This window comes from Corythoichthys intestinalis, chromosome 1, assembly GCF_030265065.1.
Source record: "Corythoichthys intestinalis isolate RoL2023-P3 chromosome 1, ASM3026506v1, whole genome shotgun sequence".
In the NCBI taxonomy this organism is placed as follows: Eukaryota; Metazoa; Chordata; class Actinopteri; order Syngnathiformes; family Syngnathidae; genus Corythoichthys; species Corythoichthys intestinalis.
Genome location: NC_080395.1, coordinates 48,672,203 through 48,698,757, shown reverse-complemented (window position 1 = coordinate 48,698,757; position 26,555 = coordinate 48,672,203). Strand labels below are relative to the sequence as shown.

Below are 26,555 nucleotides of genomic sequence, written 5' to 3'. Positions count from 1 at the left end.
CTTTTAGTATTTCTGGGACTGCTGATAGTAAGGTGTTTCAGGATCTTACTGGACCCATACAGCAGCATGCCGTCCTCCAACTGGGCGGACGGCATTGAGGGACTGGAGAAAGGGACGTTTGAGTATGCCCTAACTTAACACACGGGGACAGACATCAGTAGATGTCCTCTCAAACCTTGATTACTTTAGGCTTTCATATGCATTTAATCAATCACTGATGGAACACACACTGAAAGATTACTGTTGCACACCTGCGAAAAGTTGGATAATTTCCCTGGGAACCGATAAGTAGTTCCTGATTTATATTCTGGATTAACATATACTGTAGTATAGGTTAGCCTTTTAATCAAAATTATGTGACAGAATCTTGTGCAACTTTGCAAATTTCACTGTACAGTCTGTCTGCTTATTCCCATCAAAGGTTTCCACTTTTGAAAATAACCTGAGTTTTGCAACCTACCATGTCTGTGACAGCCCCAACACAACAACGAAGGTACACTTTATTGCCAAATGTATTCACTCACCTGCCTTGACTCTCATGTGACTTTAAAGGACAAATCCATTGAGGTCACATGACTTGGGTCCAGCAGTAAGGGTTTAGTCCCCATGCAGTAAGTCTGAATGCTTGTCTGTGTTCAGAGCGTAGACCGACTTTCACCTGACATCTGCTGGGATGGGCTCCAGGACCCTGTGACCTTGAACAGGATAAGTGCGGTTGAATATGAATGGAACTACAGTTTTGTGTATAAAGTTGATTCTCACACCATAAAGGTTGAATCAAAGAAAATAGGCTTTATTGTGTGTTGAAGACAATTCACCTTTGATTCAAAAAGGCTTCTTCAGTTATAGGATTTTGATGGCGTAAAGTCCCTCTATTTTTAAACGGAACCTCGGATTTAGAGGCTCTAATAGGCCACAATTGTTCTCTATTACTAAAATATGTTATAAAAACACATGAAATATTGCCATTGAATAAATGAATGATTTAAAAATCTATAATATTTAGTACATATTTTGGCCAACGAAGGGCGCCATGTTTTATGCGCACAATGTAGGCTCGAGTTGATGTCGTAGATTGTCAAAGTCAAAGTTAAGCATTGTTTTTTTTCTTGTAGTAGCTTTAAAGCAGATTGTTGATCTGTTGACCACATTAGTCACGTAGCATAATTAAACCACCCTAATTTGATATTACTAGTATATTCTGTCTGTATGCATCTAAACAAAACAAGCTGGAAGCGCGCGGTAGTACTTTGGGTGTCAAATTTGCCTCTTGTTGGATGTTTTGCCGGTGTAACACATTTTGGCAGAACACTGTTTTTTTTCCTACTCTTGTCATGTCTCATCCCGCCTTTCCTGTTCATTTTGCTTTTGCTTATTTTGTGAAATATCGACAGTGCTGTCATGCTCATTAATGTTCCTCTCAGGTTCAAATTGAAAGGGTTGGACAGATGACATGTCGCTATGGAAGCCCGGCAGCGTAACTATGTGACGTCACCACCCTGCGACGTCAACAACAATTGCGAACTTCTAGTTAAACTAATTTTACAAATTGTATAAAAACAAAAACATCAAGCAGGGTTTCAATATCAAATTATTATAATTCATAATAACGTTTATCTTTTAAGAACTACAAGCCGTTCTATCCGTGGATCCCTTTCAAGATTCTTCCAGGAACAAAGTCCAAAATATTGGCCATGAATTAAAAAAAAAAAAAAAAAAACGATGAATCCTTCACCCTACCAAGAAATTTTGAACCATTCCATGCTCCTATTGTGGGGACAGTTTGGTGTGTATGACCTTGACTGGTCTTCACAGAGTTCTGACCTTGACCCTATAGAGTACCTTTAAGATGAATTGCTATATATCACAAACTGAGAGCCAGGCATCTCCATATAACATCATTGTGACACCTGCAAGAAAAGTTTTTAAAAAATGCCATAAATGCATTCCTAGAAGAATTCATATGAGAGTCAAGTCAGGTGATTTATTACTTTTGTCAATTCTGTGTATGCTACTTATAGTGTTTGCTCTTCAGTCAGTCTGGAGAGGTTTCTAATGTGTCTACATATTGTTGTGGGAGTGAGCGCGAGGCAAATACTGTGTCATATTCTCCTTCAGCTCATCAAATGGCACGGAAATGGCTGAAGCTCCTTTTAACCCTCGCCCAAAAGCTGAGTGGGCGTTGATGCTAAAGGAGAAAGTTGGACACACACGGGAGGTTTGTGGTAGACAGTTGTAAATATTCCAATGTAGACTCAGGGTCAAGTGTCCTAAAGTGATTTCTGAATGGTAAAAGTAATTGCATATCTGTAAGGCAGTTAACCTGCACAAGAGTGTGTGATTGGACACAGGGTATTGATGTAAACCTATGATGTGAGCCAATCAAATCCAATCTGTCAGTGAATCAAAAACCCACCGCTGCCGATGCTGTGTAATGATCAGTTTGAGAAGTTGCGCAAGGGATGAAAAACTGATTTGGATTATGGTGTTACTGTTTCTTAATGATGCAAAACCATCGTTCAGAGTTTGCACTGCTGCTGTTGTTGTTGAATGATGGCCTCCTGTTTGTTGCCAAAGTTTGAGCGAAGGAAACACGTTTACTATCCATTTCATCTGTCCGGATGACAAATGATAAAGAATGTCTGTCAAGAATCCCGTCCAAAGGTTGGCCGATGGAGCCGAATGAAAAAAATAGGGACTATAAAAAAAGGAAAAGAAAGGACTATCTATCTTTTAGTGCTGCTAGTTTCACTACCTGCAGAGGAGAAGGTCACATTGGAAATGGACATTTATTAGCACTGTGGAGGAAATCGTCTTTTCCTCAGCCACTCTCCCGACAACAGAAGATGGGCCGGTTACAAACGGAGAATCAGTCACGTGGCAGACTGGTTAATGTTTTAAGCTTACAAATATCAACAATTTCCCCGTAGTGCTGTGAATCTGCCTTACTGTGACCTTCAATGGGTTTATGTGCCTTCATCTAGAAACATTAGAGCTCCTGTATGTTGTGTGGGCGTGCGTGACATATTATAATAACAGATATGCGGACCAGTTTTCTGCACAGCTGGTGGTAGGAGTTTCTTGATGACATTTGACTCAATGACGTAAAATAAATGGAATTTCTTCACCGAAAAGTGTCCATTTGAAAGCTTTGTGTGAGAATTAAGGAAATAGTCCATGTGTCATCATCTAATCAGGGTTGTCAATATCATTTTTGTCTCGGGCAAAATAGTAATTTGGGATTTCCTCAGATGAACTGGAATAACATATGGGCATATACAAAATTTACCCTGTAATATAAATATTAAATGAGCCCAAGATGAATAACTTTCATGTTTTTTCACCAGTAGTGGGACATGTCATTTATATAAATATAGTGAAAACATACTGCATATTTTAGAGAGACATAGGTACAATATAGAAATACATAATTATTTATGTCATAAAAATATTGTATGAATGATATCAATGCAGATTGAGCCAAACCCAAGGCACCATTTATAGAGATGTGAAGGAAAATGTGTAGACAAAGAAAAAGCTGAAAATCAGCCTAACTTTGCAAAATGTCCCAGCAGATTAAAAAATGATGTAATATGTGATATAAATGATGACACAAGCAACAGGAGAAGATGTAGCCTCTGTCTCTCTCTCGCTAAATTCAAGTTGACCATAAAGAATGAAGATGACTGGGCAGTTGCCAGATAAGACATCTCGAGACATGGACGGTAAATGAATGGTTCTTGGATGCATTTCAGATACGTTATTTGAGACTAAACAAAACGTGAACAATGAAATCTCATTACCCAACCAATTTTCACCCAAGGAAAAAAAATCTCTTCACAACTGTAACTATGACATTTGTAATATATCAAGGGATGACTGACCCACACAGAACATCACTATAATGATCAAACTGAAAAGTATGGCCACATTAATATTTGACAATGTCCCTGTCTCACCTTGTTCACCTGCATTTGCAAGTTTTTTTTTTTTTTTGTACAAGCAGCATTATATATTGACACATACTGCATTACTGTTGGGAGTGATATCCTTGAGATATCCTGAAAAGTATCATTTTTAATTCATTTAATGCCTAGTGTCCCTAATTTGTCAAACAAACAGTTTCTATTCTAAATGCGTTTAAAACTGTAGTTTCGTACATCCATCCAGCCATCAGTCTACCTTTGTTTTATCAAAAGCTGGGTCGCGGGGTCGGCAACTTCAGCAGGGAAGCCCAGACCTCCGTCTCACTAGCAACTTCTTCCAGCTCCTCCAGGGGAATCCAGAGGCTTCCTGGACAAGCTGGGCTGGATATTCTTTCCAGCATGTCCTGGCTCATCCTCGAGTCCCAGTGGGACGTCCCTGGTAGACCTCACCATAGAGGCGTCCAGGTGGAAGAGCCACCTCATCTGACTCCAGAATGTACAACAACAGAAATGAATCAAAATGCCCTGCTTGATGATCTATAAAATATTTGATGGCAATTTACAGTCAAATTCTGGAACAAATCACACGTTGCCCCTTTTTGCGCTTTTCCTGCATAAAGGCTAATTATCTTGGATTCATCTTCCATTCGCAGTCTTATGAAAAAGACAACTTTCCTTATTTGTTTGTTGTTGCAGTGTGGATGAATACAAGTGCAACATTAAATGCTTGTTCAATACGAAACTAATTTAGATGTCTTTACCAAGGTTTACTGGCAAAGCTAGAACTTTTTCGTCCATACTTGTGACAAAATTTCCAGTCCAAATCCCTAATTTGGAAGAAGTCTCTACTAATAAGGTATTGGACAACAAAGAGTAAGTCCTAGGGAAAAATAAAGACTTTGAGGTCAGACAAATGATTAGTACTGCACATTAAACACAAAGTCCTTTATGCTCAACGAATGCTTGTTTCAAACTGTAAGAACAAGTAGCAAGACAAATCATGAACCTTAGCTTTTACTGATTATAAATCATAAATTTTATCACTTGTGGTCTTCGGACCGCCCGGGCCTTTTGCGTTGTGATAAGATCACAAGATACATTAGACTTTTAAATTTCAGATCTTTTCAAATAGCTCTAAAATACAATATAGAATGAACAGTTCTAAAACAGCAACAAAAGCTCATTGTTCAAAAATTACAATAAAATAAAATAAAATCTATAGTATGGCAGGTTTTAGCCAGGGAAAAAGGACATTAACAGATGGCTAATCGGAGGAATAGAGAATTTTGGAGATCCTGCAAATGTTGAAAAAAACGATGAGATCAATTCAGGTCTCCTCAAATCCCTGCTGGATCATCTCAAATATCAAGCCAAGTGAACTTTTGCTTGGTCCCTTTCACTGGATAGATCAATGATTATCCACTGGAACATGAATTGGTGTTATTAATGATCGTAAAGATGTTATGCTTAATAACTTACTCACTAAGGAAACCTACAAAAGGCAGTATTCTACTCGGTAAAAGATAATCTTTAATCTCTGTCAAAGAGGTTCCTAGAAATGTAGTTAAAATGAATTTGGGACAACAACAAAAAAACAAGACTAAGGAATTAAAATGATTAACTGCAATGTTTTGGTAAAAAAATAAAGCCTTTTCTCAAGGATTTTTTTGGGGGAATACAGTTCATTTGTTTTCATTTTTTGCAATCACAAGACCTTCTAGTTATATTTTAAAAGAGCACATTGTGGGAATGAACTCAATTACTAATAGGATAAAGCTATGAATAGGTTTTGTTCCACACTCTAAACCACATAGGTAAGTACAAAGCAATAAAGCTCACCTTTCCTGTACCTTATTTCACAAAATCTTAAATAGGCATATAATGCTTTAAGTGACAGATTCAATATTTTAACACAGATAAAATTGTGAGCCTTATCATTGAGACCAGACACAGAAAAAAAAAAGTGATTTTATTTATTTCTAAATAAACTCCCACTTCAGTAACTTTCACTTCATGGTTTACTTCCTAAAGTCGTCTTTAAAAGTGCTTTTGTTATTAGATTCCTGATACACATTAAGACTGACACTTTAAAAAATGCCCCAATGTTGCCTGTTTGGATATCTTCCCATCTATCTCGATTTTCTGCACAGACATGCATACCCCTACCCGGACACACGCATCCTGGCAGGATAGTTGAAAATATGTGAAACCAAAGTCACTGCATGTTTTTACAAAGTGCAGTATTGCAGTGTAAGAAAAAAACACACATTTTTAAAAAGTTGGTATTTTATTGGGTAGGTGGACTGTAAGCCGTTATTAGTAATTAATAGTACCGTATTTTTCATACTATAAGTCGCACCTGAGTATAAGTCGCACCAGCCTTAAACTGCCCAACGAAGAGGAAAAAAACATATAAGTCGCAACGGAGTATAAATCGCATTTTGGAGGGAAATTTACTTGATAAAATCCAACACATAGAACAGATATGTCATCTTGAAAGGCAATTTAAAATAAAAATACAATAGAGAACAACATGCTGAATAAGTGTACAGTGTGATAATGTTACATGATGCATGAACAACAAAATGCGAAAGTAAGTTATTCAGAAAACTATAGCATAAAGAACATGCTAACAAGTTTAAGAAACCATCAGTGTCACTCCAAAACACCAAAATAACATGTGAAATGATATAATAATTTGTTGATAATCTCACACATAAATCGCTCCAGAGTATAAGTCGCACCCCCAGCCAAACTATAAAAAAAACTGCAACTTATAGTCCGAAAAATACGGTATTCATATTAGTAGAAAACACAAAAATTTGCAATATGGGCGTTTGGATTTAAAAGCATAGTCACAGAAAAAAAAAACTAAATTCTAACTGGGTTGGCTGGAAATGATCACTCATTAATTATAGATAACATTGAATAAGATAAGCTCGAATTTCAAGGTACTGTAGTTCGGTTACAGTCCTTTTGCACTGGGATCACCAAATCCAGATGGAACACCAATTCAGGGGGTCAATTGGGACATTCCGCTAGGCTCAATGAGAACCTGTACTGACTGCATTCATATTTGACATGATATTTGATATTTACTCTCAGCAATGTTCTTTGTACTTTTTGTACTTGTTCACATTGGTGTGAAAATGGGCATCTTTTCGAAAAGGCTGCAGAGTTCCATCTCCTGGGCACTTTTAATAATATAATGAAGATTTCCTGCCCGAGCTGTTGCAGGCCGTACAATTTGGAGTGCTCACTCTCACTGCTAAGTACTTAATGGGCTATACAGTTGTTTGAGGTGACCTGCAGACTGCAAATTAAGTCCGATAAAAAAGTTGAGGGGTCCTGCCATTTTGAAGGATGTTTACATCCAGATGGAGGGAGCAGGTGTGTCCATGTAAAAATACTGCAGTCCTTTTTTATTTCACCACAAGTCAAAGTTATGTGCTTCCTCCTGACTGAACTTGAAACAAAGATAACAATTCAGTACCTGGATACCACTGTGGAAAATTTTGTCTCTATTCAGCATGACTCATTCGGTACAATTCCTGAAGAAAATGGTTACAACCACTGTGTTCTAATTGTGATAAGTGTTGCGCCGGAGATTGCTTCCTTTCCATCTGTACACAAAAAAACATATTCTGGACTACTACTTCTCAGCAAAGCAGCCTCAAGGTCAGATTGGGAGTCATTAGCCAGCCTTTCACTGATGCATAAATCACAGTGCGCGTCAGTAATAAGGAAGTTTACTTGTTAAAAAGTATTTGAAAGGCAATTCAGGAGTCATGTGGCTCTAAAGAAGTGCCTTGGGCATGTTCCTGTAATTCATGGTCTCACATTAACTCTCATTTTATGGCCATTTCTTCACGTCAAGTGTATCCAACAATTTCCCTTCAAAGACTTTCCTGCAAAGTGCACGATGATAAATAGCACTGATTTCCACAATTGTATGACTTCAACAGACTCACTATTAAAGTGACTTTTAAAAAACATTTTTTTGCATGTGTTTCGTCTTATTTGTCTGTTCATCTCTGCTGCTGAGTTAGGTGAGCTTTCTCAATGGGAACTTCCATTGAGGTGATTCATCTGAAGATTTGGTCAAAGGAAATACCCATAGTGTCATAAAGTGCCACCAATGAACAACATGTGCTGTTACCTGCACTTCAGACAATAATATTAGTAATCAATTCTCTGGAGCGCTGGCAATGAGCTCCTTTATCTCTCATTTGGCGTTTACGACTTGGTTAATCGTTAAGCAATGCCTTTGTGATGGAGCAAGGACATATTTGACACCCGTCGGTCGGTTTTCTGAGGGTTGATCCTAAGAGTTGGCCAATAGCTGGAATAGCTGGTGTGTGACCCTGAGGTGTAGGGTATAAAAGGGGATGTGTCAAAGACCAATCAAGTCTGTTGACAAGAAGACGCTCTAACGAGAACTTTGATTCAAGAGTTAAATGTCGATAAATCAGTTGCCGCATTGCTCTTTTGTTCATAAACATACTTGGATGCTTCAAGACATTAAGCCAACACAGGTGGTTTACCCTTGACTCTCTAAACCCAACGAGCTCCTTAAACAATCCCGATGGAGAAGATCAAGTCGAACGGTGGGGAGCACGTTAACCCCGCTTATGATGCTACTCTGGACGGGCCGCCAGTCTACAATGACAATGACGAACACAGAATGGTCCGGCCCTCGGTGGTCAGCGCCTTTGGTCATGACACTTTGGACCGCGTACCTAACATCGACTTCTATCGAAACGCGGGCAGCGTCAGCGGTCATCGAGCTGTGCGGCCATCGTTGCAGGAGCTGCATGACGTCTTTCAAAAAGTGAGTCATCCCTTATTTTACAAACATAGATTGTGACATGATTTCAGAAAAATGACAGTTGTCAAAAGTTTGGAATAACTGCCTGAACCTGAGTCAAGGGTGCCATAAATATTTGAAGTTTTGATGATGTGATTTGGATAAATTGGAAGTCTGGTCAAAAAACTTCAGGAAAATAGTAGATTGCATTATTTCTCAACAAATCTATTAGACAGTTTAGTTCCATCTACTACTTGGGGAACAATTTCTCTGATTGGCTTAGAAGTTTCTGTTGAGGAGATCCACCACTATACTCATATGCGCTGAAAATCAATAGGTCAAAATTACCGTCATGTTTCAAACAGCGTCACTTGCGCAAAAAAATTAAATAAGCAAATGGAACTTTATTCATGTGAGTATCGGTTGTGCACTTAAGCAATTTAAATTTATTAATTATAGAGGCATTTTATATGTTCATTACATGCTTTTAAAGAAAATTCCATGGAGATAGTTGCCGCTTGTGAGTAAGTACAGACACTCATGGAAACAAAAGACTGGTAACTTTTAACTTTGAACATGTAAGTTAAAAAAAAATAGAGACAATGAAATGTCAAGTGAATTCTTTGCACATAAAACAGTAAAAGAAAAAATAAGTCAGACATGCTTTTATTGCATTACATTAAGTTTTATAGGTTGGCCTGGATTTGCCTTTCTGGGCAAGCTTGTTTTAAGTGGAACTCTTGGCTGTCAGATTTTCAAAAATAGAGTGGAAACCTGAAAGGTCATCCATCAACAAAAATGGCATAATAGGCTCACTAAATGATAAATGACTTGGACACATAGTTTTGAAATGTTAAAAATGAAAATGGCACACTAGAGCAATTTGCCGCAATGGAGAGGACACGGGCAGTATGACAACAACAAAATAAAATGCATCAGCGAGGTCAGTCTAAACAAGATGCTTAGGAGTCGTTTAGCTATTTTTATTGTTGCCGAATTCACAAATTAGTTTTGTCTTGCTCTTTTTAGTTTTCAAGGGCAGATGAAGCAGTATAATGAATTGACACACGATTTATCAATCTTCATCCTGATAAAATATACACGTTCTACTTCTAAGTAAACCTTACCCTAAACCTTATTGAGGTAAAAATGCACATTACTCTTGTTTAATGGCTTTCCACCAGAATGGAGCCATCTCTGTGCCAGACACCGTGGCGGATGACTGCGAGGGGAGTGACGGCACCCCATCTGACGACCTGGAGTCTGCTGTTCCCGTTGACAGCGGCAAAGGGGCTGTAAAGTTTGGATGGATAAGGGGGGTCCTGGTGAGTTACGGTGGGCTATGATGGGTTCCTATCTGCTGTATAGAGGCAGAATTATCAAGACTCTTCAGTCAAAATCCTACTTGTGTGGTGAATTGTATGTGTTATGTCAACTTGTGATGATTTTTCCTATAACTAGGACTCACTATTTTAGTAGATAAGTGGTAGCATTTCTCTTATCAATCATCAGCCATAGATGAAGTCCCTCAGTCATGACCTTTTGTCCACAGGTGAGATGCATGCTGAACATTTGGGGTGTCATGTTGTTCATCCGCCTGTCCTGGGTGTTCGGACAGGCCGGCTGGGGTGAGTCAGTGTTGCTGCACACAATTAGTCTAATTCAGCATCACATTGTTGTGTTTAATATTGGCCTTGTCTATTGGCCTGTTTTTGAGGGTTAATGAACGTCCTGCTCTTTCCTTTGAAAGGTTTGTACCATCGATGGCAAGCCAAGCATTGAATTATTGAGTTTATCAGCTGTGTTTGTATTTAACTGTAATGTTTTGTAATTGAAATTTCATAAGCTTGATGTGAGACAAGCTCCCAGCATTCTTTTAAAGTAGTGTTAATTTTATTTTAAAAGAAAATACTTTTTATGCGCGTGTAAATTAGAATCTAAAACACACTGGAAATGCCGTGTTGGAAAAAAAAAAAACTGTTGAAAAGAGAAATGGTTTGAGGCTACGAAGAAGTACGATTTAAAATAAAAATCATTATGCATACAGTAACTCACAAGACTGAGTATGCCTCTCACATTTTTCAGATTTTTAAAAAATTTAATAACACTTCAGAAATTAATCTTTGCTAAAATGTAAAGTACCCAGTCTACGGCTAACAGTGTATATAGTAGATATTTCCCTTTAAATAACAATATTAGATGGTTAATTATGGTAAAAATGCCTACCTAAAGTGAAAATGTCCTAATTGAACCCAGTCATTTTGCTTCCTGGTATCATGAAGCAATATGATAAACAAAATATTCACACAAATCTAAGGCATGTACTATATTTTGCATTAGCATTATTAATTCGGTTTAGTACGTTTTTTTTTCTTGATGTTTTTTTTTTTACTACTTTTATATTTACTAAGTCCTCCAAAAGGTTTACGAATGGGGAGAAGAAGAAAAAAAGGTTCAATTAGAAGTAATGTTTTATTTCAAAGTGGTTGCTGCCTGTGTTTTGACTTCCAAATAAAAAAGCTATTAGGAAAAAAAAAAAAAACGTATTGGTCAGCTGTGAATTATGTTCTGAACCGTTTAGAATAGAATGAAGGGTAGCAACATCCTCTTCAGCCTTGGAAATGTGTTCAAAGGTAAAGGAGGGAAGGATGTTAGAATTTTACAAAAAAAGTCTTCAACAACTGACAATACAGTATACAGTATGATTCCTGAATATGAGTCAATTTGAAAAATATTGATTTCTGCACATTACAGGTTTGGGAATCGTGGTTATTGCTCTTAGCTGCGTGGTGACAACAATTACTGGCCTTTCCATGTCAGCCATTTGCACTAATGGTGTGGTCAGGGGAGGTAAGCCAATGCGACAATGAAGCACCAATAAATTTGTTGCATGAAGATTAATTATTTATGTGTGTGCACAATTTTCAGGAGGGGCATACTACTTGATATCTCGCAGCTTGGGACCCGAGTTTGGTGGTTCCATCGGCTTGATATTTGCCTTTGCCAATGCTGTGGCTGTAGCCATGTATGTGGTTGGATTTGCTGAGACTGTTGTGGATTTACTCAAGGTGCGTAATATTAAAATAAGCTGGTGGCGCTCAGGCCGAAGCACTGTTTAATAACTAGGGCTGTCAAACGATTAAAAATTTTAATCGAATTAATTACAGCTTAAAAATTAATCAATCGTAATTAATCGTAATTAATCGCAATTCAAACCATCTATAAAATATGCCATATTTTTCTGTAAATTATTGTTGGAATGGAAAGATAAGACACAAGATGGATATATACATTCAACATACTGTACATAAGGACTGTATTTGTGTATTATAACAATAAATACACAAGATGGCCTTAACATTATTAAAATTCTGTTAAAGCGATCCGTGGATAGAAAGACTTGTAGTTCTTAAAAGATAAATGTTAGTACAAGTTATAGAAATTTTATATTAAAACCCCTCTTAATGTTTTTGGTTTAATAAAATTTGTAAATTTTTCAATCAAAAAATAAACTAGTAGCCCACCATTGTTCATGTCAATAATTACACAATGCTCATGGGTGCTGAAGCCCATAAAATCAGTCGCAACCAAGCGCCAGCAGAGGGTGACAAAACTCCAAAAAACACAAGTAACAAGTGGACATTGCACTGTGCTGTCATTTTAATCTGTTTGAGCGGGGCATGTGCGTTAATTGCGTCAAATATTTTAAAGTGATTAATTAAAAAATTAATTACCGCCCGTTAACGCGATCATTTTGACAGCCCTATTAAAAATTATAGGTGGCGCTCAGGCCGAAGCACTGTTTAATACCGATAGATAGATAGATAGATAGATAGATAGATAGATAGATAGATAGATAGATAGATAGATAGATAGATAGATAGATAGATAGATAGATAGATAGATAGATAGATAGATAGATAGATAGATAGATAGATAGATAGATAGATAGATAGATAGATAGATAGATAGATAGATAGATAGATACAGTGGGGAGAACGAGTATTTGATACACTGCCGATTTTGCTGGTTTCCCCACTTGTAAGCCATGTAGAGGTCTGTAATTTGTATCATAAGTTCTCTTCAACTGTGAGGGATGGAATCTAATACAAAAATCCAGAAAAATCAAATTGTATAATTTTTAAATAATAAATTTGTATTTAACTGCATGAAATAAGTATTTGATACATTACCAACTGGTAAATATTTCGGCTCTTAGTTCTTTTTTAAGAACCCCTCCTGTTCTCCATTCATTACCGGAAGTAACTGCACCTGTTTGAACTTGTTACCTGTATAAAAGACACCTGTTCACATGCTCAAACAAACAAACTCCAACCTCTCCACAATGGCCAAGACCAAAGAGCTGTGTAAGGACATCAGGGATAGAATAATAGACCTGCACAAGGCTGGGATGGGCTACAGGAAAATAAGCAAGCAGCTTGGTGAGAAGGTAACAACTGTTGGAGCGATTATTAGAAAATGGAAGAAGTTCAAGTTGACGGTCAATCTGCCTCGTTCTGGGGCTCCATGCAAGATCTCACCTCGTGGGGCATCACTGATTATGAGGAAGGTGAGGGATCAGCCCAAAACTACACGGCAGGACCTGGTCAATGACCTGAAGAGAGCTGGAACCACAGTCTCGAAGAAAACCATCGGAAACACATTACGCCGTCATGGATTAAAATCCTACAGCGCACGCAAGGTCCCGCTGCTGAAGCCAGTGCATGTCCAAATACGTCTGAAGTTTGCCACTGACCATGTGGATGATCCAGAGGAGCAATGGGAGAAGGTCATGTGGTCGGATGAGACCAAAATTGTACTTTTTGGTCTAAACTCGGCTCGTCGTGTTTGGAGGAAAAAGAAGGATGAGTACAACCCCAAGAGCCCCATCCCAACCGTGAAACATGGAGGAGGAAACATCATTTTTTGGGGCTGCTTCTCTGCCAAGGGTACAGGACGACTGCAGCGTATTGAGGGAGGATAGATGGGGCTATGTATCACCAGATCTTGGCTGACAACCTCCTTCCTTCAGTGAGAGCCCTGAAGATGGCTTGTGGCATGCTCTTCCAGCATTACAACGACCCAAAGCACACTGCCAAGGCAACTAAAGAGTGGCTCCATAAGAAGCATCTTAAGGTCCTGGAGTGGCCTAGCCAGTCACCAGATCTGAACCCGATAGAAAATCTATGGAGGGAGCTGAAATTCCGTGTTGCCCGGCAGCAGCCCCGAAACCTGAAGGCTCGGGAGAAGATCTGCATGGAGGAGTGGGCCAAAATCCCTGCTGCAGTTTGTGCAAACCTTGTCAAAGACTACAGGAAACGTTTGGTATCTGTAATAGCAAACAAAGGTTTCTGTACCAAATATTAAGTTCGATTTTTTTTTTTGATGTATCAAATACTTATTTCATGCAATTAAATGCACATTTATTATTTAAAAATCATACAACGGGATTTTCTGTTTTTTTGTATTAGATTCCGTCCCTTACAGTTGAAGAGAACTTATGATACAAATTACAGACCTCTTGATGCTTTGCAAGTGGGAAAACCAGCAAAATCGGCAGTGTATCAAATACTTGTTTTCCCCACTGTATATATATGTGTGTATATTATGTTACACAAAACTCATATGCATATGCATATATATATATATATATATATATATATATATATATATGTGTGTGTGTGTGTGTGTATATATATTTATGTATATACAGTGTGTATGTATATATATATATGTGTGTGTGTATATATTTATGTATATACAGTGTGTGTATATATATATATATATATGGGGAGAGAGAGAGAGAGAGAGAGAAATTCAAGACCTTTTTAGTGGAGTATCAATTACTCACTGGGTCTAAATGTGTGGCTTTGAAACTCTTTGGTGGATGCTCCCTTAATACATTTGCCTTAACACATTTGCCTCCACTGACCACGACAGACGTCTAATCCATCCAAATGAAATGGACTGGACAACTTTCACCGTCAATATCAGCCAATGAGTTGAAAACAACATGTCCATGCTATGATTGAATATATTTACATAAAAATTGACAGATACAGTAGCTCATATGTCACTTGATGTTTTTTCCCATCAGGAATATGATGTCCTCATGGTGGATCCATTAAATGACATCAGAATCATCGGGGTCATCACAGTGATAGTGCTTTTGGGCATATCTGTAGCCGGAATGGAATGGGAGGCCAAGGTTAGCGTCGCGTTGAGTTGGTTGCCTTCAAAATCCTAAAGCATTTTTGCCGCGTGTCTTAACGCGATGAATTAAACCACATCTAGGCCCAGATTGTTCTCCTCTTCATCCTGCTGGCAGCTATTGTGAATGTATTTGTGGGCACCTTTATTCCTCCAACCGAAGACAAGAAATCCAAGGGTGTATTTAATTATGATGGTAAGAAAACATGAATATTTCAGTTTTAGGCACATACAATAAAGTGGTGCCTTAAACGTCAACTAGAAGCAGTGTTAAACCGCTCAGAGCCTTTTTCCCCTGATAAATAGGGGTTAGGGTTAGGGTAACTTATGTAGTCAGAATCATAGTTCAAAGCACTTCCTTTCGGTGGAGGGTACAGGCTGTAGAAACATTAAATCTACGGCGTCTTTGATTTGACATAGAATATGGTGCCACTGTTTTACTGTGTTCGGAGAGCACAATTGATATAATTTTCTTTCTATTTGTCTTGGCAGTGAACATCTTTTTAGAGAACTTTACGCCAGATTTCAGGGGCGAATCCTTCTTTTCGGTGTTTTCAATTTTTTTCCCTGCTGCAACTGGAATTTTGGCAGGAGCTAACATTTCTGGTGACTTGCGGGTAATTTTTTTTAACACAAATGAAAAATGTTTTTTTTAACATTCTATTTTCTTTAAACAACCACTTTATTGTCATTTTGGTGACTGCAAATTCACTAATAAAACTTGTTATTTTACAGGATGCCCAGGCGGCCATTCCAAAAGGCACCTTATTGGCCATTCTGATCACTGGTATCACCTACTTGGGTGTGGCCCTTTGTGTCTGTAAGTACAGCTTTCAACTTGTTACATTACGTTGAACATGAGAAGTGGACAGCAGTTCAATCTTCACATTTAGAATTTAAAGGCCTATATATTGGGGTATCTCTCCATGACCTAGCTGTTGGTTCTCCTCGCCCTGTATGTGTCGGTCTTTTTATATTCCTTTGGTTAGTTGAAACTGAGAAACGAACTCCTAATGTTTCCAAAATATTTGATATTCATTTTTTGCTCAGCTGCTAGCGTGGTGCGTGACGCAACAGGAAACATAACGGACCTTATTACACCTGGCGTGCCATGCGATGGATCAGCGGTTGCCGCTTGCGAGCTGGGCTACAATTTTTCTTCTTGCGCAGTAGAAACGTGTGCATTTGGTGCCATGAACAACTTCCAGGTAAACAATTCAGATTAAAGTGAACCTCAGCCAATGTTTGACGTTTCCAATAAGGAGCTTTTTTTGTTTTTTTAAATGATGTGTGCAATAGGTGATGACTTTAGTGTCTGGTTTCGGTCCTCTCATCATTGCTGGAACCTTCTCAGCCACTCTATCGTCCGCTCTAGCTTCTCTTGTCAGCGCTCCCAAAGTCTTCCAGGTCAGTCAGATACGTAGGGCTCATTTGGATTCAATGTAAGTACATTGCCTTTGACTAATGATTTGATGTGTACCTCAGGCACTGTGCAAAGACAACATTTACAAGGCCCTGCACTTCTTTGCCAAAGGACACGGCAAAAATGACGAACCCCTCCGAGGCTACGTCCTAACATTCTTGATTTCCGTGGCCTTCATTCTTGTTGGTCTGTTCAATTATCATGATGTCTATCTTAAAACTAACTCATTCAGTTAATGGCTATGGACATCAAATACCTCTGTTAAATCTTTAGCTGCCTTTGATGGCAATAGATAACTAAACTATTTAATCGTGTCAGCGGAAGCCGACGAGATGTATGGAAAAGCAGGCATTGTTTTTTATATGAAATGACTGTTCCAATAAGTATGGTATTTCTAGTATCTACTTCTCTCCATAGGAAATCTCAATACCATCGCTCCCATCATTTCAAACTTCTTCTTGGCATCCTACGCGCTTATCAATTTCTCCTGCTTCCATGCCTCCTACGCAAAGTCTCCTGGTGAGTACTTGAAGAGTTTAAAATATGAGTCCAAATTCTGCTCAGCAAACAAAATCAGTCTTGAAGAAATTCAGAGTTCTGTAATGTCTGGTGGAAACTATACTATAATAACTTTATGGTTACAATTCTTAATTTGAAGACACAGTATATCTAAGGAATTCCATAAAAAGCAATAGGAAACGTTAAGTAAGCAAAGACATATTTAGCAGAGCATTTAAAAATTTTCTATCCTACCTCACTAATTTCCCCAGGTTGGAGACCAGCATACAGGTACTACAACATGTGGTTGTCCCTCCTGGGTGCTGTTCTGTGCTGCGCCGTCATGTTTGTCATCAACTGGTGGGCCGCACTGCTCACTTATGCCATTGAAATCCTTCTTTACATTTACGTCACAGTCAAGAAACCAGGTAAGCTTATTGTGTGTACTATTAAAGCTTTGCTTTGGCCTTTGACATGTTGTAAACTTGCCCTCACCCATTACGGTCCTCTTCAGACGTCAACTGGGGCTCGTCCACTCAAGCGGTGACGTTTGTCAGTGCGGTCAGCAATGCTCTCTCTCTAACTGGAATAGAAGATCATGTCAAAAATTTCAGGTAAAGGTCTGTTTACAAAGAATATCTGGCTCTCCAAGTAGCACTATCGAGGCCAACATTAAGTAATTGGCTGCCATTGACGTCCAACCCATTTTGTCTGGGAGCGGACTGGAAGTCTAGCACCGTCATTGGCAGTGAAAATGAGTATTTACTGCCAAATTAATTGGATGTGAATTCCCGTTAATGGCAGGCAATGAGTTAAAATACGTTAGTGAAGTGGGCCAAAATGCGCAGAAAAATAGAGGCATATATATATATATATATATATATATATATATATATATATATATATATATATATATATATATATATATATATATACAGGTATATATATTAGGGCTGTCAAAATTATCGTGTTAACAAGCAGTAATTAATTTTTTAAATTACTCCCGTTGAAATATTTGACGCAATTAACGCACAAATTCCCCGCTCAAACAGATTAAAATGACAGCACAGTGAGAGGTGTACTTGTTGTGTTTTTCGGAGTTTTGCCGCCCTTTGCTGGCGCTTGGGTGCGACTGATTTTATAGGCTTCGGCACCCATGAGCATGGTGTAAGTAATTATTGACATCAACAATGGCGGGCTACTAGTTTATTTTTTGATTGAAAATTTTACAAATTTTATTCAAATGAAAACATGAAGAGGGTTTTAATATAAAATTTCTATAACTTGTACTAAAATTTATCTTTTAAGAACTACAAGTCTTTCTATCCATGGATCGCTTTAACATAATGTTAATAATGGTACTGCCATCTTGTTGATTTATTATTATAATAAAGAAATACAGTACTTATGTACCGTATGTTGAATGTATACATCCATCTTGTGTCTTATCTTTCCATTCCAACAATAATTTACAGAAAAATATGGCATATTTTATAGATGGTTTGAATTGTGATTAATTGCGATTAATTAATTTTTAAGCTGTAATTAACTCGTTTATTAATTTTAATCGTTTGACACCCCTAATAAATATATATACATTCATTCATTCATTTTCCATGCCGCTTATTCCACACGAGGGTCGCGGAGGTGCTGGAGCCTATCCCACCTAACAACGGGCAGTAGCCAGGGGACACCCTGAACTGGTTGCCAGCCAATCGCAGGGCACAAGGAGACACACAACCATTCACGCACACACTCATACCTACGGACAATTTAGAGTGTTCAATCAGCCTACCATGCATGTTTTTGGGACGTGGGAGGAAACCCACGTAGGCACGGGGAGAACATGCAAACTCCACACAGGAAGGCCGAAGCCCGGGATTGAACCCTTGATCTCAGAACTGTGAGGCAGATGTGCTAACCACTCAGCCACCGTGCCGCTTAATATATATACACTGTATATATATATATATATATATATATATGGCAGAAAACACAGACAAGTCTGAAAAAGCAGTTTCTGCTCTTGCACGCCTCTCTAAAGTAAAGTGCTGTATTTTAAGCCAAAACAACTGTTGTGTTTGATAGAACAATATGTTTTACCCTGGAAACCCGCTTTTACAGACGTCGCGCAACCGCTTTTGTTTCAACCCAGCCATAAAACGAAGGTAGTTAACTATATTATATCTATATTTACTGTATAGCTTAGAATCATTAATCGATGTCTAATATTTCGCTTAAAAAAAAAAAAGACTTTAAAAAATTATTCACTCGCATATTTTAAACTTTTAAACAAATGACGTCACAATGCAAAAAATGGCGTCTGTAAAAAAGTCACAGATATCTACCTCATAACTATCGCTTAATTGTATTGTTGTTGTTTTTTACTGTCGCATTTTCTCCGATACGCAAGATGATAAATAATCGATCCAAACAAAGAAGAAGAAAAAAAAAAAACGTTTAAAAGGGTAAATATATGAAAAAGAAAATCTCAGCTACTCCTTGATGTCTGCGATTTCTGCATTGCGACCGTTATATTGCCATGTTTCACCAATAAAATCCCCAAAAAATCCAACTGTAGCCATTCACAGCTTTGTCTTGACACTCAGTGATACATGCTACATTGAGTTTTTGGATCAAAACAAGGTAAGTATGTGATAACATCTCGTTAAAGTCATGGCGTCTGGAATTCTGCTCTTGTGTGTTCTCACCTCCACTTAGGGTTTTGCTGTTTAAAAAAAATTTTTTTTTTTTTTTAAATGCCCTTCTGTTCAAAATTTTTCTTCCCCCAGAAAATTGAGATTTTAAGCTTTCCAATTATGTATCACACATACATATTGGACCATTTTGAAATTTGGCCAAATTGGGAGTCTCAGAGCGGAACTTCACAAGTCACCTGAGTGTTTTCCGCCATACATATGTCACAGTTTGAGCATTAACACAGCAATGAGATGTTAGAAAAATAAACGAAATGGTAATGTCTTAAGGACAGTTAAATGGTATTACAGCACAAAGTATCTCAAGTTGCTCCTAAATATTTATAATGGTCCAGTCAACTTCTGGTGCGCAGAACTGACAATATGAGGATAAAGCCTGTACAGTTATAGGATTTTGCATTTTGAGCCGCTTGCTTTGACAAGCCCTGTTCTCTTTAGGCCACAGATTTTGGTGTTGACAGGAGGCACTCGCACTAGGCCTGCACTGCTAGACCTGGCTCACTCCTTGTCTAAGAACTATGGACTCTGCCTCACGTGTGAAGTGTATACGGTAAAGTCTCATTATCAGATCTTATTGTTGTAAAAAGGAAGAAGGCAACTGATGACACCGTTAATCTTTCCAGGGTCCAAGAGTGGAGGCCCTGCCACTAATGAACGCCAGCATAGAGAAGAACCAGCAATGGCTGAAGAAGAGCAAACGTAAAGCATTCTACGCCGCTGTAGCAAACGAGAAATTCAGGGAAGGAGTCGAGATCCTGCTACAGGTCAGTGTTGTTATGTGACACATAAAAACAAACCAACTGACCCAGAAAAATCCATTTGGTTAATGTACAACCAAAGAATGAAACGTACACATCGCAGAAGTTGTTTTTATTGACCACAGTTGTCCCTCAGAGATACACGAGTATCTATTGCTATGCTGTGAAGGATCTGGCAAGATGCAGAGAGAGTTAATAAGAAGCAAGAAAACAACCTTATGGTTTCGACTATCACGCCTCAGATAAGGACTTGTTTCATTGTCTGGATTTCTGACTTCAAGCAATTCGGCAGCTTAAAGGCTATCATTGATTAACACTGTTCTGGGTGAGACAGGATGTGTAGATTGATCTGCTTTTAACTTGTGGCAATATAACAGCAGCACACAATTGTTCGGGGAATCTGAAAACTTTTAGTCCTGTTCTTTGTTTTTATATACCACCACATGGTATATAAAATATGGTCTTCTTCTCAGTTATCAATAGAGTTGAACGAGTCGATTTGGGGGGTTGGCTACTACAGACTTATTTGGTATACAGTATTTCAAATTATTTTCAGGTATTCTTTGATTTTATTTGTTTAGATTTGGTCTATAATCTAGTATTTTGCATATGAATTATTTAATTATTTCATAGGTGGGACGGAAAATTCTGGAATGACCCAAATATTCTGATTTCTGTGGTACTCAGTGAAAGTGGACTTACTGTCTTTTTAATTTATCAAAATAAGAAATCAGGAAACATCATATTTTTTGGTTCCAAGGTACACTTACAGTTAAAAATCTTAAGCTTGAAGTAACATAAATTTACTTACTTAATTACATGATTTATATATGAGTGAATTAATTGTCTCATTAAGAAAAGGGAAAAAAAAAAAAATATATATATATATATGTATGTATATATATATATATATATATATATATATATATATATATATATATATATATATATATATATATATATATATATATATATCAGTGATTAGTCGATTATCAAAATAATGTTGCAGGGTTGGCAATTCAGTATTTCAATATAGATACAAGATCCAACATATAGGCTGCTGCTCAACCCGAAAAAAAATCTCCCTCGTGCTTTACAAATGTGCTGTCGTGATTGGTTCATATATCAAAAATAAATTTAATACACATGTTGTCAATGTTCAGGTATGCCCCCTGTTCATTCCTCCACTATGTGACCGACTGCCTGGCTATCGCCATGTTCTTTCGTATTTGCAGGCCTCGGGTCTTGGCCGCATGAAGCCCAACACACTTATGATAGGTTTCAAAAGAAACTGGAAGACTTCAGGTTCAGAAGCAGTCCAGAGTTATGTGGGAGTGCTGCAGTAAGTCATTAACATAACTCCCACACAGTTGTAAGGAATAATTTAAACAGGAATATTACCATACTTGCATTCAACTCAAGCCTCTTTTCACTTCTGACAGCGATGCCTTTGACTTTGAATACGGAACTGTGATTTTGAGGATGAACCAGGGACTTGACGTTTCTCATATTGTTGAGGCAGAAGGTCAGTTTGGCAATTAATGACAATAAATTAATTCTGATTCTGTATCGGGTGGTGTTAATGTGTGCCTCTAAAAACAAAATATCAGAGGAGATGCTAAAATCAGCGAAAGAACAACAGGCCCTGGAGAGTGATTTCATGTCAAATGGAGGCAAATCCAAAGGATTGTTCAAAAAGTCCAGAAAATCCTCTCAGCAAGTCCTCACCACCCGAGGTAAGGTTTAATGCACTCTATTTGTAAAGGTGGCATCAAAAGATTGATCCGTAAAAACACTACTTTAAATCTGCCTGCTGTCTTGGATTGGAAGATCATTTGCCAAATGGAAGCAATTTCTTCCTGTTCTTTTTTTGGAAACTTCTTCAGTCCCATTAGGATATAAGTGAACTAAAAGATTTGTCTCGGGGAGTAATCCAATATTGAGGCTTCTTTTGTTCCAGCATCTCAGCATTTTTGTGACTCGGTTCACAAAGTGAGCTAAGCAATGGGATGGAATAAAAGTCAAACAACGATAGATTGTTAAACTTGGAGGGCTGGCAATGAATTATAATGTTGCAGTGTCATTGACGGTGATACACGTCCAATCAGTACTTTTTTTCTTTTCCCTCAGTACAGAACTTTATCTTTCTACATTTACAACTAACAATTGCTCGCCAGTTTACAATCTTTTCGCTCCTATTCAGTGTCGGTGTGCGGCCCCCCACCGCCACAAGTTGCCAAGATGAATGAGAAGCTCGTGGAGGCCAGCGCTCTGTTTAAGACCAAACAGCCCAAGGGAACGCTTGACGTGTGGTGGCTTTTTGACGACGGAGGTACGTGACGATTGTGCTGTGTGTTCGTAGGAACCATAAAAGAAAAGATTGTTTGCAGCAGCACAAATCAAAGCGCTGAGGGACAAAAAAGTGCTGACTCATAGATAATACTTTTCAGATTTTTATATTGCCTCATTGTTGTTTCCTATGTCTGCCTGTCTCCCAGGTCTCACTCTGCTGCTCCCCTACATCCTCACAACCAGGAAGAAGTGGAAAGATTGCCAAATGAGGATCTTCATCGCAGGCCAGCCCGGACGCAGCGAGCTAGATAAACAAGAGTGAGGGGAATTGGCTAATTGTTTGACTATCAATTATAGCCTAACGAGCATGGGTTTGATTAACCGTCAATGTGCTGTGCCAAGGGCGGAGGCATGAAATGATAGATGTTTCTGGGCAGTGAATAAACATACATTTAAGTCTTAATCGTTGTGACTTTTTTGTCTTGTAGAATGAAGTCGTTGCTGCAGAAGTTCCGGATTAAATGCACTGACATAATAGTAATTGATGACATCCATATCAAACCACGTAATGACAGGTACGTGCTGGTACAGCACAGGACAAAAATCGTCCTAATACAACCCTTGATGCCGCGTGTTCTTATTTGTGCTCAGCTTGAAGAAGTTGGAGGACATGATTGAACCTTTCCGCCTGCATGAGAGAACCAAGGATAGTGCACAGGTTGAAACCATGCGGAAAACACAGCCCTGGAGGGTTACTGATGATGAGTTGGACGAATTTGAAGAGAAGGTATTTAAATAAATTTAAGCACACTTTGAATGCAGAGATCTAAGGATCTCTTTCGGAAGCCAATAAAACAACTAAAAAACGAAAAAACAAACAAAACCTTCAACTTTAATTCATTTGTTGCTGAACAAACTAAATACCATTCTTAAATAAAGATCTTGTATCTAAAAACACAAGGAACATTTGTACAATAATTTCCTGCGGTTTTGCCATTGAAAGTTTATGTAAAACACAAAGACTGCTTTCAGCCGAAAAACATTCATGAACAAAACAATTCCTGCATTCTAGACCAATCTACAAGTTCGACTGAATGAGTTGCTTCAAGAGCACTCCAAATCAGCCAACCTGATTGTGGTGTAAGTAGACTTTAGTTCACTTTAACCTTTATATTTTAAGAGTCTGACCCTTTGTCTCCGACTACTCATCCAGGAGCATGCCTATTGCACGAAAGGAAACGATTTCCGACTTCCTCTACATGGCCTGGTTAGACATTCTGTCCAAGGACCTCCCACCCACCATCCTTATACGAGGCAACCACAAGAGTGTGCTCACCTTCTACTCATGAGAACATCACAACCTGGTCTGTTCTCTTGGAAACAATGGTTGAGCTGGAGTTACTCTACTCATTAGCAATGAGACACACTCATCTTACTACAGGGAAACATTTGTCTGCACCTTTTTGAGGTCACCATTGCATAACGGACACTTATGGATTGTTTTAGATGCATAAGATGTACACATCACACATCCTTCAACCACAGTCAGCTCCCTATGAATAAAATGTACAGACAGGTACAGAAGACCTGGGAACTGTTACTGTGAAATACTGTAAATGTACATAGTAGGATGTTGGAACTCATTAATCAATATTTTTGGAATAAAAAAAATGTTTATTAATGATTTAATGGTATATTTTTTGGACAATGATAATGAGAGAAAAAAAACTTATGTTTGAAAAGAAAGTCAAATGTTATCTTATGTTGTTTATCCACTCCGTGGTTTTTAGATGTATTTAACGTTTTGTTCAGATGAACATTGTTTCATAATCATTCTGAATGTTTGCAATGTATTGACTTTTTATTTAAGTATATGTGTATATGTGTAATTGTGTAAAAACAAATCATTTAAAAATAAAAAACATTAATCAGTTATTGTTTTGTTATTTATTAGGGTCAATGGTCTTTGCAAGGAGATAAGAAATTGAACATTGTACATAGAAGATATAGTGAAGAAAAAAATAGTTGGGTAACAGGGGTTTAATTACTTTCTTGGGCGTGGTATAATAGTGGGGGGGACTACTACTATGCAGAGCATGAAAATTCAGATTTTTTTGTTTTCATGTTTCTCAATTGGCATCGTCGCAATCCTTGAAGGGTATACAAAGCTTATACGGGTATAGACTACGTAATATAACGACCCCCCCCCCCCCCCCCAAGTTTATTCTCGTACACTCATGTTCATGCACGCACAAACGCATCCAAATAATGTACACGTGGATGTTGTTCAATGCCAACTCATCTAGTGGACTTCCTAATGTGAATAATTATACTATAATATAATGGATAACACCACTATTTGACACCATATTATTAACGATTTGGTGTTATATTTGTAAACAATGATTATATGTCAATTTTTTGTGTTTCACTATATTGTGATATAGTAGGAAAGCATTGTTTAGATACAGTATGTGGCACAAAAGCAACAAATATTAGTGTCAAGGTGATGCTTGAAATCAGTGAGGGCAGGAGGGTGCCAGTGGACGATTATTTGCGGGCTCTTTCACACTTTTTTTTCAGGCTCCTCAAGACGATCGCCTTGTGTGTGTGTTTAGAGTGGGTCAAGTGGAAATTATTTTGTGGGCCCCTCCAGACAACCAGTCAAGTTGGGGTGGCGGCTGGCAGAGAATTTTTCTCACTTAAAACACTGTATTACAGATCGTGTATCATCTTAACTTTCTGTTAGACCTTCCCCTTGCCCAACCATGTCCACTTAACGTCTGCAAACCCTAAGAAGCCTGGGATCAGGTGCGGTCGCACCCACAGCATCCCCCTAAGTTCCATCCGAGCTCCTTGAAATATGTCTTATCCAAATAAGCTTCTTTTTTCTGACTTTTGTCCTGAAGTCATGCTTTTCCGCAAACTTCATGTTCTACTGCCGATAATTAAAGAACGGACAAGAGCAAGAATAAAGGTTTTTGTGATCGTTTTTTTTTTTTTTTTAATCTTTCTTTTGGTACGTTCTGTGTTCATGAAGGCATTGAATATTGTGGCGATTGAATTGTGAGGCAAACATCGAGAATGGCAGGTCCAGATAAGGATGTATTGTGAAAAATGGCTGGGAGTCAATGTATATTTTTTAAATATTGATTTTTGGTGGCGCAAAATCCTTCAAGTCTGGCTACCGGCTAATTTATGCTTTTCTTTCTTTTTTTCTCGCGTGTCTCATGCACTGACATTAATAGGTGTCTGTTATGTACAGATATAAAATCAATGGAAGTCTACTCTGGTGAAAAAGAAACGACATGAAAATGTGCATAAATTAATCAAGAATAACGCAATAAAGAATAGCAGCGGATCCGCTGAACAGCTGGTAAAAGCCTCATTAGCGCATGTGCTTTGAACATTGAAAACCATGCACTAGGCGCCCTCTACAGTAGACACAGCAGTACGACCACTTCTACAAGTATAATTGATTCTTGTTTTTTTAAATCACCCCAGGGCCAACTGACATTGGTAGTGTACTAGTACATTGCCCAGAAATTAGTGCACATATACAGCATAATGTTATAATAATGGGAGCGAGCGTTTGTCAGCTTTTGACCATTGTAGTCCATTTTGAGAATAAAATACAGTACATCAGGCGAAAAGGAGCAGACAGTGAGCCTTAATCCGATCGGAAAAGTACTAATTTGGGCTATGACAAATACACCATTATGAAGTTAGAACAATTTTATTGATTTTGATACATTCAGGAAAGGAAAACCTACCTCGGGAGGAGCGCTAAATCACTACCATTTACATGCACACCATCTTCGACACCTTTCCATTAAAACTGATAACTTAACCGCTGCATCAGAACTAGAAAAGAAAGTTATCTTGGCTAAAAGAATGTGAACGAGCTGGTGCTGCCCATATTTG

The 26,555-nt window shown here is 38.1% G+C and overlaps 1 protein-coding gene and 1 long non-coding RNA gene across 2 annotated transcripts; one reads left to right on the top strand and one right to left on the bottom strand.

Moving 5' to 3' along the window:
* The first annotated feature begins 135 nt into the window (after positions 1-135).
* Positions 136-24,415, top strand: slc12a1 (solute carrier family 12 member 1). Its single transcript, XM_057836256.1, has 26 exons — positions 136-8,757; positions 9,918-10,058; positions 10,286-10,361; positions 11,488-11,583; positions 11,662-11,801; positions 14,831-14,941; positions 15,028-15,139; positions 15,436-15,560; positions 15,679-15,763; positions 15,994-16,151; positions 16,243-16,350; positions 16,429-16,552; positions 16,784-16,885; positions 17,137-17,292; positions 17,379-17,478; positions 20,020-20,131; positions 20,205-20,345; positions 21,575-21,681; positions 21,782-21,864; positions 21,950-22,075; positions 22,543-22,671; positions 22,838-22,949; positions 23,120-23,206; positions 23,283-23,418; positions 23,704-23,771; positions 23,845-24,415. Exons 1-26 carry the CDS (start codon positions 8,512-8,514, stop codon positions 23,978-23,980), a joined length of 3,117 nt encoding a protein of 1,038 aa, XP_057692239.1. The 5' UTR covers positions 136-8,511; the 3' UTR covers positions 23,981-24,415.
* LOC130915984 (uncharacterized) lies at positions 10,257-26,534 on the bottom strand. The gene is made up of 4 exons (XR_009063203.1): positions 26,405-26,534; positions 17,360-17,447; positions 17,120-17,261; positions 10,257-10,375 (listed from the first exon to the last, which is right to left on the bottom strand). It is a non-coding gene; the product is annotated as an uncharacterized LOC130915984 (long non-coding RNA).
* Between the last annotated feature and the right edge of the window lie 21 nt (positions 26,535-26,555).

Excerpts from the sequence above, each read along its gene's own strand:
- slc12a1 (XM_057836256.1), top strand. The coding sequence starts at position 8,512 with ATGGAGAAGATCAAGTCGAACGGTGGGGAGCACGTTAACCCCGCTTAT. Across the intron at positions 11,802-14,830 it reads CTGTTGTGGATTTACTCAAG|GAATATGATGTCCTCATGGT; the intron begins GTGCGTAATATT and ends TTTTCCCATCAG. Across the intron at positions 16,886-17,136 it reads CTCCTACGCAAAGTCTCCTG|GTTGGAGACCAGCATACAGG; the intron begins GTGAGTACTTGA and ends TAATTTCCCCAG.